At 45.7% G+C, this 19,005-nt stretch overlaps 1 protein-coding gene across 1 annotated transcript in view; it reads right to left on the bottom strand.

Annotated features, from left to right (window-relative positions):
* Window positions 1-4,750: 4,750 nt before the first annotated feature.
* Window positions 4,751-19,005, bottom strand: part of PLPP3 (phospholipid phosphatase 3) — a 90,401-nt gene continuing 76,146 nt past the window's right edge. Inside the window, exon 6 of the mRNA XM_061121789.1 lies at window positions 4,751-6,702. Coding sequence (XP_060977772.1) covers window positions 6,577-6,702 — 126 coding nt within the window. The 3' untranslated portion in view covers window positions 4,751-6,576. The remainder of the gene's footprint in view (window positions 6,703-19,005) is intronic.

The raw sequence follows: 19,005 nt of genomic DNA, 5'->3' as shown, positions 1-19,005 counted from the left end.
TTCACATTTTCACCAGCAATTATTATATCTTGTTTTTTGATGTTAGTCATTCTAACAGGCATGAAGTGATATCTCATTATGGTGTTGATTAGCATTCCCTAGTGATTAGTAACGTACAGCATCTTTTCAAGTACCTGTTGGTCATCCGTATACTTTGGAAAAATGTCTACTTAGGACCATTATCCATTTTTTAATTGGATTATTTGTTCTTTGCTATTGAGTTGTATGATTTCTTTATATTTCAGGGATATTAATGCCTTATTGGATATAAAGTCTGCAGATATTTATCTTCCCTTTTCAGTAGACTGTCATTTTGTTGATTGTCTCTTTTGCTGTGAGTTTGCTTATTTTGAACTTCATAAAAATGAACTCATACTATATGTATTCTGTTGTGCCTGTTTCCATTCACTCAATATTCTTTATGTGAAATTTACTTGTATTGTTGTGCATTGAAGGGGTTTGTTCATTTTCATTGCTAAATGCTATCCTCGTGTGAATGTTTAATTTCATTATTTAATGATGGGCTCAATCGTTGATGTGGATTTGAGTTGCTTCAAGTTTTGGTGAGAATATATACATCCCTCTCTTGGGTGTATATTTAGGTAGGAGTGGAGTTTCAGGGGTATGGGGTATCCATATTATTAGCTTTAGTAGATACTCCCAACATTTTCTAAACTGGCTGAACCAATTTACATCCCTGCTTGCAGTGAATGAGAGTTCAGTTGTTTTACCTCTTCAACAACATTTCATACTACCAGTGTTTTTTTTTTAATTAGACAAGGGTGTCACAAGTATGAAGCAATATCTCACTGTAATTTTAATTTGCATTTTCCTATGACTAATAAAGCTGAGCACACTTCTATGTTTATCCACCATTTGTGTACCCTCTGTTCAGTTCAGTTCACTCAGTCACATCCAACTCTTTGCAGCCTCATGGGCTGCAGCATGCCAGGCCTCCCTGTCCATCACAAACTACCAGAGTTTATTCAAACTCATGTCCATTGAATTGGTGATGCCATCCAACCACCTCATCCTCTGTCATCCCCTTCTCCTCCCACCTTCAATCTTTCCCAGCATCAGGGTCTTTTCAAATGAGTACGTTCTTCACATCAGGTGGCCAAAGCATTGGAGTTTCAGCTTCAGTATCAGTCCTTCCAATGAATATTCAGGACTGATTATCTTTAGGATGGACTGGTTGGATCTCCTTGCAGTCAAAGGACTCTCAAGAGTCTTCTCCAACACCACAATTCAAAAGCATCAATTCTTTGGCACTCAGCTTTCTTTATAGTCCAGCTCTGACATCCATACATGACCACTGGAAAAACCAAAACTTTGACTAGATGGACCTTTGTTTGCAAAGTAATGTCTCTGCTTTTTAATATGCTGCCTAGGTTGGTTATAACTTTCCTTCCAAGGAGTAAGCATCTTTTAATTTCATGGTTGCAATCACCATCTACTGTGATTTTGGAGCCCCCAAAAATAAAGTCTGATACTGTTTCCACTGTTTCCCCATCTATTTCTCATGAAGTGATGGGACCAGATGCCATGATCTTAGTTTTCTGAATGTTGAGTTTGAAGCCAACTTCTTCACTCTCCTCTTTCACTTTCATCAAGAGGCTCTTTAGTTCTTCTTCACTTTCTGCCATAAGGGTGGTGTCATCTGCATGTCTAAGGTTATTGATATTTCTTCCAGCAATCTTGATTCCAGCTTGTGCTTCATCCAGCGCAGCATTTCTCATGATGTTCTCTGCATATAAGTTAAATAAGCACGGTGACAGTACACAGCCCTAGAGCGGGGGCTGCGCGGCCCTAGAGTGACTTTGAGGAGATACCACATGTCCAAGGCCAGAGAAGCCCCACCAAGACAGTAGGCACTGGAGCGGTGGCTGTGCAGCGCTGGAGCAACACTGAGGAGATACCCTCTGTTAGAAAGTTCTGAAAATGGATTGTCTCTCTCTTTCTTACTCATCATTATTTACAAACCATTCTGATATCAAAAGAAGATTACCAAAACCTCCCTGATTCTAACATTCACCTCTGATATCTTGGGCCATTTATGCCTTGTCTTCTCTTCAAAGGAGGTGAGGAGAATCCAAATGTGATGTGTGCATTCAAGTTTTCCAAAGACTGCAGTGGGCTGTTGAAGGCAAAGTGAGAGTCATTGGAAGGGTTCATCCAAAAGCTGGAATTTTTTTCCGGGTTGGATATTCTAGAATGGATGCTTACCAGAGATGGGGAGAGGGTCCACAGGGAGGACATCAAAGTCTAACTCATTCTACTCATTACGCTCCTGCAACACTTCACACAGGCTCCTCCGCCCATTAGCATACTACCATAATCTCTTACTCATTCGGTTGTCTCTTCTCCTAGACCTACATCTTGCAGAGCCCTTTCCATTCATGTCATTGGTGCGGATAGTGTAAACAGGATTTGGCCCTTGGTAGATCTCAGAAAAGCCACCATCAGACAGGATAGGTCCTCCAGCTAATATCTCTCTTAACTTCCTGTATTCTTTCTTTGTAACAATCGTCTTAGTTCTTAATTACCTGGTTAAATTTGACTTTTTGCATCCTTCTGTAACTCATAAGTCCCTTGAAGCTGCGATCTCGTCCCTTTAACCCACTGTTCTTCATGGATTTACCAGTGCTTGGTACAGAGTACTTAATGAGTATTAATCAACCAATAACTGAAATAATTTGAATCTGAATCCCAGAGCTGCCCTATATTATGGTGTGGCTCCATCTTTGCTTAAGTGAACGTGTTATTTTTACAGTCATGTCTGACTCTTTGCAACCCCATGGAATTCTCCAGGCAAGAATACTGGGTAAGGTAGCCATTCTCTTCTCCAGGGGATCTTCCCGACCCAGAGATCAAACCTGGGTCTCCTCCATTGCAGCGGATTCTTTACCAACTGAGCCATAAAGGAAGCCCTTCTTTCCTTAAGTGCCCATGAAATGGTGCCATTTCTCACTGAGACTAGTTTAATTCATCAAGTACTATTAGATAAGTGTAAGGGGAAGACAGGGAGACTAGTAGTATGCACTGACTTGATCTCCACAGCTCCGCCACTAACTTGCTGTGTTTCCCTCTCCTCCTGCCAGCAAGTTATTTTATCTATCTGGACCTTTGTTCCCCTAGATTTGAAGGGAACACTTTGGACTCTGGCCTTAAGAATCTCCCTTTCTGCATTGTGGGACCCAAAGTTATGTCCACTCATAGGAAAATGCCGAGAAAATGCTGAATCAGGACAGGTATCTGAGTGGAGATACCAAATGGAGTTTGTCTGGCTGGATTTTAAAATTGCTTGAGACCAGTGACTCCTTTTTTCCCTTCCATTTTCTCTTTTGAATAGCAGATGACTTATCTCTTAAGTTTCACAGATTCCTAGATTCATAGATGGAGAGCAATTGTGCCTCAGGATGGATTAAACCCAGAACCTCATTCTTACCTTACTAAGATGATGTAGTTTGGACGATGAGATTTAAGATTTTGAACTGATGTTATAAAGTGTTGAGACTTTGGGGAATGTTGGGATAGGATGAATGTACTTTGAATATGGGATGGATGTAAATCTTTGGGAGCCAGAGGTAGGCAGAATAATGGTCCCCTCAAAGATGTCCACGTCCTAATCCCTGGGACCCGTGAAACATGACAAAGTGGGAATTAAGTAGCAGATGGAATTAAGGTTGCTAGTCAGCTGACTGTAACTTGGGTAGATTATCCTGGACTATCTGAGTGGATCCACTGTCATCATCAGGGCCCTAAATGTGGAAGGGGTGGCAGAAGAGAATCAGCGAGATGACAGAATGAGAAAGACTCTGTCCAACATTGCTGGCTTTGAAGAGAGGAAACAAACCAAAGAAAGTGGATGACCTCCACAAGTTGGAAAAGACCAGGAAACAGTGCCTCTAGAGCCTCCAGAACTGGGAGGTAATACACTTGTGCTGTTTTAAGCCATAAGTTAGTGGGTAATTTTTTACAGCAGCAATAGGAAAGGAATCCAAGTTCTGGCCCGTGGTTTACTCCTCCACAATCTTAAACATCATCTTTGCATTCCTTCATATTCCTTATTTCTCAAAATCAGAACTCCTGGAAGGATCAAAAGCAACAAACAGGCTGTAGTGCCTGGCACACTGGTGCTTAAACGATGTCCAGCTTCCCCTGCTCTTCCAGGTTGGGGAAACACAGAGAAGAAAGTGAGTGAGTGAAATTCGCTCAGCTGTGTCCAGCTGTTTGCAACCCCATGGACTGTAGCCCACCAGGCTCCCCTGTCTGTGGCATTCTCCAGGCAAAAATACTGGACAGGATAGCCGTCCCTTCTCCAGAGGATCAGAGAGGAAAAGCAGGAGCCAGATGCCATTCTTAGCAGTGCACCCTCCTGCCTTTGATGTCGCTGGCTGTGTAAAGGATTGCTGCAGTGAACTTCCCAAGCACAGCTTATCATCAACAGCCTTCTCCTTATCTGCCTTTGGGGGACCCACAACTCCCCCCTCCCTGGGGAAACCCCCTTTTAGAATACAAAAGCTCTTTAGAAGAGGGGAGCTCTCCGAGAGGAGAGCAGGACCAGAGCGTCACTCTGCAAACAGGCTCTTGGAGATGAAAGAGCTCAGGGCATCAGTATCTACACCACAGCCACTATATTTCCCAGGGAGAGAATCCCACAGTGGTGCCCTGTGGGGCAAGGGAGCCTCCCAGCCCCCCAACCACCAAGACCAACCCCCTCAACCATTCCAAGTCTCCAGCTCCCTCCTTAGTTGTTATGAGCTTTTATTTAAAAAGCACATTTAATACAAGTATAGTTTCGCAGATACAAGTTTTCACTTTGTATTCTACAAAAGTCTTTGAATATTATTCTCTTTACAAAATGGAACCTTACAAAAATACTGGCAATTTAATGTTTTTATACAATTTTCTCTAGTTGCAGTTATTTCTTTCATTGTAAAAACATCTACCACAGAACTACGGTATTTTAGTTGATATTAAAAAAAAAAATTCCATGCTTTTTTAAGCAGCTAATGTAAATAACACAGGTCGAGACACAGTTTATAATCATAGTGGATATAGCTAAAATTGTTTCAGAAATAATATTTTACATAGTTAACTTTTAATGTTTTATACATTATTTATATAATATTTATATATAAAAATCATAGCTTGCTATAAGTTGAAATGACAGGACGGCTTCTGTAGTAAGGCTGTGCATGTGGTTGACCCATGTGGTTACATTTAGCCCTTTGAAAGGTGTGCATCCGAGATCTGAAAGCATTTCTTCCTTCCTCCTTTCCTCAAAGGTTCAGTAGAAGCGGTCCCTGACTGCTGCCTCAAGTGGGGACCTTGCTTGGAAGGACACTTATGGAGAGAGGATGAGGAAACTCTACGGAGATTTAACCCACGTGTTCTGCCCAGCAGAACCTACCAAGAACTGCCCTAGAGATCAACCCCAAGACAATAGTGCTTTACACAGCTTAGCAAGAGCGGCTCTCCCAGAGACCCTGCCCCTGTCAACTCGGTTATCTGGAAGGGCTGCCTCTGGGATGTGAGACCGTCCGCTACTCTGGCTCATTCAGACTGTGAGTAGCCAAAGGGTTGCTTCATTTTTCATTCTGCCCCTTCCTTCCTCCATCTCTTGCATGGAAGGCTGCTTTCCATCAGCTGATGGCAGACCACCTCTGTGCTCGTCTCCGGGCCCTCAGAGGCCATCCCGGTGGGCACCCAGCAAGGGTCTCCAGGGAGAAAGCAGTAGCCGAAGCTAATCATCACTACTTGAGTGTGCCAGTGCCCGGGTGATTGCTGTACACAACATCAGCATCCCGTAATCGGCATTTCAGCATCACAGGATGGTGCGTCAAGAGAAGACATGGGAGGGCCCGAACCCTCCAGCTCTTCCAAAATTGTGCTATTTGTGAAATTCACTCATCCACAAAGAGTCACCTAATCACTATAAGTGAGGGACTGTGGTTGCTGGCCTATAGGCTGAGGAAGTGAGTGATGAGGCCGCATGACTGGGAATCTGGATTCAGGATTTGACCGCTGGACTGAGCAAACCTGCTCTTTTCTTATATTTAAAAGCAAAAACAAACAAACAAATAAGGTTCCTGAACCAAAGTCACAGTAGAGAATTGAGTGGTGTGGACAGAGACACGAGAGGGGAGCCCCCAATGGCTAGTTTGCTGATTCAGTGCTATTTCCGGCATCATGTGCTACAAGGTGAATGTGAGCTTTCCCAACAGGCCTGGGATTCCTCAGGTCACAAAGGTGACCAGCAGACTCTACTCAGATCATCTTAGTGTTTGTTCCAGAACAAGCCCGTGTTCACTAGAACATGAACACTTAAACCAACTGCATATCCAGGATTCCCGCATTTGCTGTTGGTTTGCTGTTGTTTCCATATAGGTGAACGCTACCTATTTTGGAAGGCCACAAGGTAAGACTTTTTTTTTGTTTTTTTTTTTCCTTATTAAAAATCGTCGGGCAAAAAGTTTTTCCCTACATTCTACTGTCTGATGAGATTGGAGAGCAGCAAAAACTTGCTGTCAGCAGTCATTTTCCAAAAACAGCTCAGGAGGTGGGTGGCACCTACACCATGTTGTGGTGATTGTTCCTGTCGATAATGTCCACAGGTGAAAGGATGTCCTTCCTGATGGCAGAAGGAGGCAGGGAGAGTGTTGTCTTGGTCTTGAAGAGGTCAGACACGAAGAAAACCTAGAAGCATAAAATCAGAGATCCCAATCAGTCATTAGCATTTGGGCCTTGGGGACAGGCAAAGGGAAGATCGTAGGAGTGTGGACTTTAGGGAAGGGGGCCCCCAAACTTTGAATAGGGAAGGACCACGGAGACTATGGGCTTCCCCAAAGGCTAGGCAGGTAAAGAATCTGCCTGCAACGCAAGAGACACAGGAGACGTGGGTTGGATCCCTGAGTCAGGACGATTCCCTGGAGGAGGAAAATGCAACCCATCCCAGTATTCTTGCCTGAAAAACCCCATGGACAGAGGCATCTAGGGGGCTACAGTCCAAAGGGTTGCAGAGAGTCGGACATGACTGAGCAACTAAATGCACAACATGGAGAACACAGAGTCCAATTCTTACTGCACAGAGAGGGAAACTGAGGCCCAGAGAAGGGTGGTCACAGGCCCAAAGTTGAACAGCCAGGGTAGGAGCAGACCTCATATCCATGGACTCTCAGTCCAGTGCTCCCTATCTACATGCCCCACTTCCTTATTTCTCAAGGTAAATGAGCAGCAGTGAAAGATAAGTTCTCAAACAAAGGAAGCATTAGTCACCGTCATTAGTCCTCAATACTTTCCCTTTCCTCACAAAGGAATCTAGGGTGTAACCAGAAGAGATCAGCCAATATGAATTCCTATCAGCAGGCACTGGAGCAAGGAAGCAGTCATGATCGCTTTTTCCTGAAAGCCCAGTGATGTCAACAAGCTGATGGAGGTCAAGAAGCCAGGGTCTCTTGGCTGAAGGAGTCAGCAACTAACCCAGAGGAAAGGTCAATGAAAACTCTCCTATCACTCATCCCCAACCTCCTTCCTCCTTCTGAGCATATGACCTCACTGAGTTGTCTTAGAATCATTGAGAAACATTTACTGAGTGCTTACTGGCAAGTGTATAAGGATGGCTCAGGCAGAGTTTCTGCCTCAATTAGCTTATCATGAAAGATTCAAGAACTTGCTCAGTTACCCAAATAAGAGAAATCTATGCTTTGTATTAGGTGGGAAAATAAATACACAGATCCCCATTTGAGCAAGTTAGCAACAGGAGTTTGTACGAAGTAACTGTAAGAGGCAGCTGTCAGCCATGTAATTTAATAGGAAACATAAGGCTGGGTTTCGAAATGGGGACTAAAACACTTCAAAGTTCCTATGTCTAACAGCTTTCTGGATGGAAGAATCTTTGTCCTACAGATGGTAATGCACTCACTAATAAGCACAGCCCTGTGACTTCATTCTGGACACATTACAGGCACACACACACACAAAAAATGAAGTTCTTAGTAAGACTGCACCAACACCAAGCCTCTAACAGCCAGAGCCTGGCCACAGAAAGGACTTGTATCCTTTGTTGAACCAATTTCCACAGTGTTCTCTCTAGTGATATAGTCATCAGCAAAATGCACCCAAAATCACTGGATGCTGGTTACCCTGGGAGAACTCAGTGACCAGAAGGCCAAAGGAAGCATTGGCTTACTAGCCACCACAAAATCCTTTGTACCTTTTGAGTTTTTGTACCCACTTCATAGACGACCTATTCAAAGATCTTATTATTATTCCTTTGTTGAAAAAAAAAAAAAAAATAAGAAGGGCCAGGCAATTTCTAAGTTATAAGAAAGTGAAAAAAAAAAATAGAAAAGTGAAATGTTAGTCAAGAAATGGAATATTTGAAAACATTTACAGTCTGAGTGCAATTGAATGGACCCTTTGCAAAGGAAAAAAATTAAACCTTTTGTCTCATTTTCTAAGGAGGTGTGAACAGCAAGAACTGTGACACAGGAAGGTTTGTCTCATAGCCAGGGACAAGTTGAAACTCAGGGGAGAAAAGGTCTGTTCAGTCCTGCCAGGAGGCCCGAGGCTGCCCTGCCTGGGAACTCTTTACCAACAAGTGGGGAAGTGGGTTTCAGATGCCTCAGTATAAGGAAATCTGAACAAACACAGCTGAATGTAGAGATCAATAAAACTTTTCAACTCTTCTCTGACAGGTGCAGAACATATGTCCTCATCGCTACCTGGAAATTACCTTCTCCTTCCTCCTTTGCTCTGTCCCCAAGGAAGAGGTTTCAGTCAGGCTCTCAACTCCACTTCCTCTAGCCCAGCAGCGAGCCCCACCAAGTAAAGGCTCTTACTGATCTCATTTCTTAGAGATCTTTCTCCCAGCCTACATGCCATCTACTGAGAGCAAGGAGAGCAGAGGACACCCTCAAACAAACATCCCTCCCTTCAAGATCCTGATACCACCTCTGTCTACTGGCTGATTTCCCAATTTAATTTCCTGAGCTCACACCCAATACATATTAAGAATTTCCGTTTCCCAACTGCGAGATAAGAATGAAATGAAGGTTAAAGGTGAGAAAGTACTTGATAAGAATTCTAAACCTATGTCTGGCACATAGTTCAATAAAAGGCGTACCTTGTCTGGGAACCAAAGTCATGTCTGGGCCTAGAGTAAGCCATGTGCTCTCATGTCTGCAAAACTTTGCTCATCAGCCTTTCTTCTGATGGGATCGAGTCCCATCCTTCTTCTTAAGGATGGAGTCCAATTCTGATCATCCTGCATCACCTACACACTTTGCACTGAACCTTGCACATACTAGGAGCTTATAAAATGTTTGGTGTTGAAATTCTACACTTCTCTCTACTGGAAGCAGGCACTCTGGCCTTGGATCTTATCACCATGTAGAACTCTTACAGACCTCAGGGGGATCGAATCCTCCCACACCAACTGCACACAGCCCCACAGCAAGATGAAAAGTAGACTCTGGTCCAACAGGATCCCCCTGTAAGCTATATTTCACCTTCCGCGTGGCTTGAAGTTACACAAACACTTTTGGGGATCATGAAACATGATCCTGTTGAGACTCAAACAAGCCTCTGTCTTCTTCATGCTTGAACAGCAGAACACAAAAAGAACTAAAAAAACTGAAAATTTTTTTTTTCCTGGAGCAGCTCTATTTTCCACAAAAGATGACTTCCACCCAGAAAGAAAACTCAGAAGCCCAGGCTGTGAAGGGTCTGTACAAATTAGGTGACTACCCCAGGTATGTGGGACAAACCCCCCACCCCACCCCAGCCCATAGCCCACTGCACAGAACTTCTCTGCCATGGGAAAGAACCAGCAGGCAACAGTCTCAGCAAACACAAAATCGATGTGCGAAGCACCACTAAGAGTTCTAAGATCTCTCGCCCTGAGCATATGCTTTCAATTCCTATTCTCCTCTTCTCTGCATTTCATAAATTGCCTTTTGGAAAAGCACAATCAGTAAACACTTATTAAACATCTGCCCTGTTCCAAGTCCTGAGATGATAAAGATAACTATACAGAAGACAGAATTCTTTGCCCTCTAAGAGCTCATAGGTCAATGAGGTCATACCTCATAGCTCAAGTAAATAGAGCAATACAATAGCGTGGTTTAGGATTATGATAGAGGGAAGCCAGGGTGTTAAAACAGTACAGAGAACACGGCATCTAACCCAGGATGAAGGGGAGGGAAGAGGGCCTGAGAAAGCTTCCCCCAGAGGAGGTCTATTTGAGTTTAGCTTTGAAGGATAAGTAGGAGGGAGCCAGGTGGTGAATGTCAGGAATGTTGTTCTAGGCAAGGAGAGTGAGGAGGCCCAGCAAGTACAGGAGCTGCGGGAAGCTCAGTGTGGGGAAGGCGAGCGGTGACGGGGGCAGCAGGGGGGAGCCAGATCTTGAGAAGGAGGATGACACAGCCTGAGAAGCCATGGTCAAGGCTGAAGCAGGAAAGCAGCATGGTGGGGAGACCTGCTTTAAGATCACGATTATCTAAGAAGAAGGCATCAGAAAGGGAGCTGGGCACCTGAAGGCAGGGGTACTGGTCAGGACACTGTTGCAGAAGAGTAGACGATGAGTCCTGCGCAATCATCACGCAGTGAAGACAAAGAAGACGAGATGGGTTTCTGACAGGTTGCGGCCAGAACTGCGGTTGAGAGAGGTGTGCATATGTATGTGGGTGGATGTGTGCGCAGGGGGACCTGTGTTTCTTTCTAGTCTTTTCAACTCTAGAAATCTTGCACTTGTTCCCATCAAAACTCTGTTTGGGTAACTATCCTGGTGGGGGGGCATTTATAGTTCTGCTTTCCTCTGCCTTCTAATATTCTAGCTCCCTCCAACATTGGCTTAGAGATATGGTTCTGACCTCCTGAGTCAGAGAGGATCTGTAACCTGAGGGTACAGTGATCTGATTTAGGCAAGCCGTCAGGAGAATGTAGTCCTTCCATCCAGAGCAAGGCTACACACAAACACGACAACTCCAGGCTGGAGGAATCCCACTGGTGGTGATGAGATGAGAAATGTACAGGAGTTTTCCTTATATAAATGCTGACTCTTATTACTGTGCCAATGGGTCGCCATCTCCCGCTCCCATCCTACACATGCAGCACCGGTGACAGGCTTTGCTCTTGGGAGTAGGGCAAAATTGTCTTCAAACTTAAGTTCTGCCACTTTCAGAAAAATACCTAAATGAGGGATACAATACCTCAGGCTTACTTAAGGAATACATGGTGTCACAAAAGGCACAAGTGGGGCTTGATAGCAAACAGCCATGATCACTGGCTTGTGTGTTCAATGCCTGCCCACATCCAGTCACCTCTTCCCCAGCCTCTTGGGTAGAAAGAAAAGAAACAAGAGAAGAAAGTAGAAACAAGGAAAATTAGAAGGAAATAGAAATGATCAAGAATATGAATGAATAGGTGAAAGCCTGTATCGATTCAAGTCAGACACGAAGACTATATGAAATGGGAGTTTTACATAGGACACATAGGATCTGCTCTCTAAGGCCAATAATTTCTGGGGCTTTTGGGGGGAATGAGTTAGCCAATCAAAAAGAAAGATGCTTCCAGTGTCGTGTTGCCGGCATTCACCAGCTCTGATACGCCACTCCCCAGAGCACACAGCCCAACCCAGCTGAGGAGATGCCTGCCTACAGCTCACCAATCTCCAGATGATCAGATGGGCTGCTAGACCTGCCATTCAATGGCTTGTGTGTCTTAGACATTTTGTAATCTCTTTGAGAGCAACTCCGCTATCTGTACACTGGGGCTCCATGAGCCCTTCCTTGAGCTGCTCTTACCTGCTCTCTTCAGTACCCATACTGAACTTTTAATGACCTTCCATATTAGTATGAGGCCTAGACTTTAGTGCAGATGCAGTGCTTTAAATATGACGTCATGATTTCCCTTTAGACAACAAGCTACTCAAGGGAATGAACTGGAGCCCAGCATGCATAACCCTCAGTAAATCTAGTCCACTCACTCCCCTTGTGAGGGTAGAAACCATGGGCTGTCCCTGTTGCATACTGCCCCCCCTACCCAATGCCTTGGTCTTGGGATATCCTTCAGGCATCCTGCTCTACCATAAGAAACAATCTCACCAATTACAGAATAATTTTCCTTGCCTTGGGTCTTGGCTCACCCTCACACCTTAAGTCCACCTGCCAATGCAGGACACGAGAGTTTGATCCCTGGGTCCGGAAGTTCCCCTGGAGGAGGAAATGGCAACCCATTCCAGTATTCTTGGCTGGAAAATCCCATGGACAGAGGAGTCTAATGGGCTACAGTCCATGGGGTCACAAAAGAGTCTGACATGACTGAGTGACTGAGCACACATGCAAAGAAAAGTCATCTTCGGCAGTCCTGTCTTTTGACTAAATAGGAGTTACTTTATTACAATGATTATTTTCTGACCTTAATAAGGCCAGTGTCAGTGATTGTTTGGCCCTGGGAAACTACCAGTGTCCATACTGAGTAATTTCCTTGTGTATCTGAGTGGGAACTTGATGAGGTAGAAAGAGTGTCACACAAGAAGCCAGGCTACAGGATCTAGTCCCCAAATTGTGACTGCTGTGTGACCCAGGCCAATGCACACTCTTGTCTAGGCTTGCACTTGTGCAAGATGAAGAGGTTTGTGATTTCAGATGATGGGTCTGCCCTTCATTTGTGTGCTGTGGCTATTTACAAATCTACCTTCCTACAGTTTCTGTAAGGCTTAAATGGAAGGATTCATGTAAAAATGCTTCTTACCTATGAAAGGCTCTTCAAATACTCAGTCATCATCCTTCATGACCATCATCAATACTGAGGGTCATGAAGGAAGTCAGTCCCATGAAAAGAAGGGGGGTTTGGAGCAGTAGAGGAAGGTCATGGGCAATTCTGAAGAACAGGCATCTGAACTCTGCAAAGAGCCTCACAGGAGGGTACTTCTCAGTTAATACAGAGGAGGGTGGCTGGTAAGGAGGACCCAGAGAGCAGACACTCGGTCACTAGGATGCTAGATCCAGCATCAGCCAGAGTTCAGGAACATGGTACCCAAGAATTATAGAGACTGGACGAAGCAGGAGACCACTTCCAGAAATCCCACCTTTTGAAGTTGAAAGGGTAAAGGAGGCTACTATAACCGACTTCTCCCAAGCATCCCACATGTTCCATCATTTTGAAATTTTTAGGGTCACAAGTCATGCCATATACACATCCATCCCCATGTCTTTGTGTAATTCCTCCTACATGAAATGCCCTTCGTTATCTTTTGTATCTCAGAGAAAATACCCATACATTGCTCAATATTCTCCTACTGTAAGAATTCTTTCCAGACATCCATCACCTTCAAGAAAAAGGAGCACTCCCCTTCTCTTGGCCCCACTCTCCCCAGCACAGGAGCCCATCCTAGTGGCTGTGCCTGTCTATTGCACTTGTGTGTTTCATGTCCTTCCCACTAGAGCAGTGTTTATCAAACTGCACAGTACAAGTCATTAATAAGCTATAATATCAATTTATTAGGTGGTCACTACCAGCATTTTAAAGGTTGAATTTAAAACATTAGACTATATCACCTACAGTAAGTGTAAGTCTTATTTTGTGAAATATTTTAGTTATGTGTCGGTACCTTTATTAGGCTTCCCAGGTGGCTCAGTGATAAAGAATCTGCCTGCCAATGCAGGAGACGAGACGTGGGTTCAACCCCTGGGTCAGGAAGATCCCCTGAAGGAGGGAATGGCTACCCACTCCAATATTCTTGTCTGGAAAATTCCATGGACAGAAGAGCCTGGTGGGCTACAGTCCATGGGGTCGCAAACAGTCGGACACACAACTGAGCATGCATGCACAGTTGCCTCTAATGGGTTATGATGCACGGTGTATTTCTTATTATGGACTGTGGTTGGGAAACCACTGAACCATAAGCTCTTTAAGGATCAACTCTTTTTAGCTTGTGAATATTTAAAACGAAGCATCATAATTAACATGGAATACACATTCAATCGATGTGGTGCATGTGCCAAGCATGACACATCTTTAATTCATTGACTCCTCAATCCAAAGATGGGGTTGTATGTTAAGACGCATCATCCCCACCTGGTGGGATGGGAAAAGGCAGCTGAGAGGAAGTAACTTGGCCAATATATCTAAGTAAGTGGTGGGAATACAACTCCCCCCTTCTGAGTAGGCCTTGCATCCATCCCATCCATCTCAGCAGGGGAACAAGAAAGGAGATTTTATCTTATGGAAAAACCTGAATGAACTTGTTAGCCAACCCAATAGAATGACTCTGCAAATTGTCATGATCTACTGAGGGGCAGAGCTTACCTCTGACTCTGCTTTCTTCTCTCTCTCTCACACCCATGCTCCTGTCACCCCTGCCCATCTGAGAATGGGGGCCCAGAGTGGCGAGGTCATCCCAGAGCTCCTGGACAAACAGCCAGGCTCTTGCAGGGCCAGAGAGATTCGGGAGGTTATTTCATCCATTCCCTGTGCCTGGGCAGCAGTGGAACAAATCCAGTGGAAATAGAGGGGAATCTCCTGGTACAGAAGGAGATCATCCCACAAATGGTATAGATTGCACATGGTTGGGGTTTCCTAGTTTAATCTTATAAGATCAGATCAGGAGAGCCAGGATCTGGTTCCTACTCTGCCACCATGTGCCCTCAGGTGTGTCTCACTGTCTCTCTGCACCCCAGTTTCCTCTTGGGGGGCTGTCATCACTGAACTCTTCTCCCATTCACATCCTCGTTTGTCTCCTCCCTCAAGGTCACCTCTCTGGGGCAGAGACAAAGAACACCCTCGCCCTTCCCTACATCCTGGAGGAAGACAGCCCCACACAAAAGAGCGACGGCTGTCTGAGCCACACCCCCCACGAGAGGAAAACCAGGAAAGGCTCTGCCGCGTGTTTATGAAATTCACGAGCAGCTGCTTCCTCTGCTGCACCACTGCAATGGCGGCCTGGCCCTGCCCTGACCCCTCCCAGGGCCCCGTAATTTGCCATCTGTTTGAGGGTCAGGGAGGAGGTGGCCAGATAGGCAAGTTGTCACCAGACAGGAAATGAACCCACTGTCTGTCGCTTCATCCGGGTCCCTGGGTTACTCCAAGGATGGGAATGCTGAGCCCAGCTGTAGAGTTCAAATCTTGGGAGGGGTGACTATGTGTGTGTGTCGGGGGGCGGGGGGTACAGTGAGTATGTGCCTATGTTTGCCTTGGCTTATCTGTGTATCCGTGGTTCTGAGAGCTGGTGACAGAGGACGGATGACTGTCTGTGTATAACTGGGTCTGACCATGTGCCTCTGTGCCATGCACCTGCATCCACATGTGTGAAGGTGTACATCAGTGTGCCTGCCCTTCGGACCCCATGTGACTGTATCTCTGTGTTGAGTCCACGATGCCGTGTAGGTTTTTTGTCTGTGTTGGGCACCATTGCCCCTCCTCTGGAAAGAGTTCAACTACCAAGCAGTGGGGGAGAGAACAGAACCCTCTCCTGTTTGGCATGTGATTTTTGTCTAGACATATCTTTTTGCTGTGACAGGACTTACTCTCAAGACCCAGGTCAAAGTGCTTGACTGTCATAGCCTATTGCCCAAGGCAGTGGCTGAGCCAACATTCTGGAGTGATGCGTTGTAACCCTTGGGGACTTATAAGATATGCTGTGGCCCCCAGTAGAGGCCACTTACATAGACATTGCAGAAAGACGGTTCTGTCTGAGAAGGCAGGTTTCTCTCTGCATGTGTGCTCAGTCGTGTCCAACTCTGAGACCCCATGGACTGCAGCCCCTCAGGCTCCTTTGTCCATGAAATATTCTAGGCACGAATACTGAAGTGGGTTGCCATGGCCATTCTCCAGGGGATCTTCCCGACCCAGGGATAGAACTCACATCTCCTGTGTCTCCTGCATTGGCAGGTGGATTCTTTACCATGGAGCCACCTGGGAAACCCCGAGAAGGCAAATCCAGCTCAGTTACTACAAAGCCCAAAGTTGGCTGAGCCTTGGAATCCCTGTGGGAGAAGGTCATGGAGCTAAAGGGCTTCCACGATCAATTCACAGATGAGGAAACTAGGCTCAGGGAGGAAGTATCTTGCCGAAAGTCACAAGCTAACATCACTTATTCTTTAACCAATGCTTATCAAGCAGCTATTGCATGTCAGCCACAGCACTAGGCACTGAGAATGAACAACCGTGGGTTAAGCCATGGATTCTGCCATCAAGGAACCCATAAGGCTACCTGGGGAGACAGACATTTGAGCAGTTATGACAGAACCAGGCTGAATGTCATAATGGAAAACATTCAAGGGGCCATGGCACCATTAGAAGAAAGTTAAGCAATTGTCTTCAGAAAAGGCAGAAGAGAAGACATGGCAAACTAAACAATGCCACCCCCAACAATGCCCAGGTCCCTAATCCCCAGGACCTGCAAATACGTTACCTTACATGGCAAAATGGACTTCACAGATGTGACTAAGTTAAGGATATCAAGATGGGAAGATGACCCTATATTATCCAGGTGGGTCCAATGTAATCACAGAGGCCCTCAAAAGAGGAAGGGCAGAAGAGTCAGAAACGCAGAAGATGTGCTGATGGGATCAGAGGCCAGAGAGTCTGAAAGAGAGACGAAGATGCTACGCTGCTGGTTATGAAGATGGAGGAAGTGACCACAAGCCAAAGAATGCAGGCAGCCTCTGGAAGCTGGAAATGTCAAGCAATCATTGATATTTGAGACTCTCCCCAGATCTTCCAGAAGGAATGCAGCTCTGTAACATGTTGATTTTAGCCCAGTGAGATGCATTGTGGAATTCAGATCTCAAGAACTCTAAGAAAATTCATCTGTGCTGTTCTAAGCTACTAAGTTTGTGACAATTTGTTAGAGCAGCGACATGCGAAAGTAACACAGGTTTCATCAGCGATGGAGTGAAACTGAAACTGTTCTCCACCAAAAGGGAACAGCTGTCTAAGACAGGAGCTCAGGGTGCTGAAAAACCTGTTTCAAGTGCTGTGCCTGGAGGTGAGCGGGTGTGAGAGGAGTGGGAGATGAGGCCTTACAAGAGGCTGGGATCTTCAGAGCTGGCCCTGCTGAACCGCCTGGAGTCGACCCACTACTTTCTACCCTTTCTCTGTGTTACTTCATCCTTCCTTGTCCATTTCCTCATCTCTTTAGTGAGCACAGTGAAGGGTGTAGGGTTTTTTCCGGGCACTGGAGATGATCAGTGTAAAGTACTTAACATAGTAGCTGTACATGAGCTTTCCATGCATGTTAGCAAATGTGATGCCCATGTCGCTGGGGGTGCATTGAAGCTTGGCTCAGGAGATTATTGGTAAGGGTGGGAAATGGCTTATACAGTCCTTGGCCCCCTGTGAAGTGGCCTTGTACCTTATTGGGTTGCCTCTTCTTGGTCCTCCTAACCAGTCTCAGGTGATGCACTGTGTCAAGATTCACTCATACCAGCAACATTCATGGGTGAGAAGAGAATATGGTTTTGCCTGGGATGTGCCTGGGTAGCCTTGTTTCTTGGGACCAAGTTCTGCTATGAGACACAGCAGGGCAGAGGCCACAGACTCCTGCCTAGGCTGCAAGCTACCTGGTACAACTCCAAGTAAGCACCTGATAAGAGGTGCGGCAAAACCTAGAAGACAGACTTCTTTCATCCACCTTCCTGTCCCCTCTTCTTAGTTCTCCAGACCCATCTCCAGCTCATCCTGGTGTCTTGAGTTTTGTTTCTGTCTTCCTCATACTTCTTACGATGGAAAATGACACACTGCCTTCTTTTCCCCCAGTTGGGCGTTCTCAAGCTCCTCGGCTAATCCCACACCTTGCTCTGGCCTCTGAGTAGCTTACATGAAATGGCTCGCTCGGTGCTGGAATCCTGAGCCAGTTGGGACCATGGGCTCCTGAGGACTAAGCTGGGAGTCAGGCGCTGGGAGAAGAATGATAAATATTGAGTCCTTACCCTTGTATGTTCAGAGCTAAGTGGGACAAGGAAAAATGCTTACAACCCTTTCCTAAGCTATCTTTACACTGTAAAACAGGCTAGCAAACCCAAAGCAGCAACTGCAGGAGCCTAAAGGCTTGGGAAGGCCCCTGACACCCTCAAATTCTGCTTTGGAAGTAGCCGTGTATGCTGGCTACTTTGGCTCAGGTGACCACGCCTCCTTGCCAAGCCCAGAGGGCACAGCCTTGAGCATCCCCGGGAGCTCTTATCTTGGATGACCTGAGTCATCTCTCTGAGTCTCAGTTACCTCATCTGTAAAATGGCTATAGTCTCCAATGGCTTCATGTGCCTTAAAAGGAGCCGATGAGTAAAGAATCTAGAACAGAGCCAACACAGAGTAGGTGCTTGACAAACACTAGGACCAAATTCCTATCCAGTGCTCCAGCCTGCCAGAGCCAAACAGGATAAAAGTCAGACCCCTCATTTCCCTTCTCGAAAATAAACCCTGGTCCTCCCATACACTTTGTCCCATTGTACGTAGTACAACGTGCTCTATAAAAGACAGGAAGGCTATCAAGGACCCCCACCCCCGATCTTTCAAATTTTTTAATTGGGAGTGCAGGAGATCTTAATTAGGGCAGTAGCGCCAAAAAGGAAACACCACAGCAGGCCCCCGTGGGCCGAGCTCCTGCCTAGAGTGACGCCCAGACAGCATGGTCAGCAGAGGGTTACCCTGTTGTGCAAACACCCATCCCCCACTGTCACTTCACATTAAAGGGCCAGGCTGCAGAGAATAAGCTGCCCGGTGACAGCTGCTCTCATTAACGCTGTGCTCTCCCAATTTCTCTCCCTTCTGGCCTTGACTGAAAAAAAAAAAATACTTAAGAAAGTAAAGAATAAAGCCCGCAAAACAGACAGTCCCTAGGCTAGGGTTTCCAGGCCAAGGCTGGCTGGCAGCTCAGATGCTACTTTCTCCGTGGTGCCCACTCTGGTTGCCCTAACTCCATGCCCCACTTCTCACCTTGCATGCCTGCTAAAGTGCCCTGGTCAGTCTCCATGATGGCCCCTCATCCTACTGTAGTTC

This window comes from Dama dama, chromosome 20, assembly GCF_033118175.1.
Source record: "Dama dama isolate Ldn47 chromosome 20, ASM3311817v1, whole genome shotgun sequence".
NCBI classification, from domain to species: Eukaryota; Metazoa; Chordata; class Mammalia; order Artiodactyla; family Cervidae; genus Dama; species Dama dama.
Note: the sequence above shows the minus strand (reverse complement) of the source record. Positions and strands in the feature narration are given on the sequence as shown.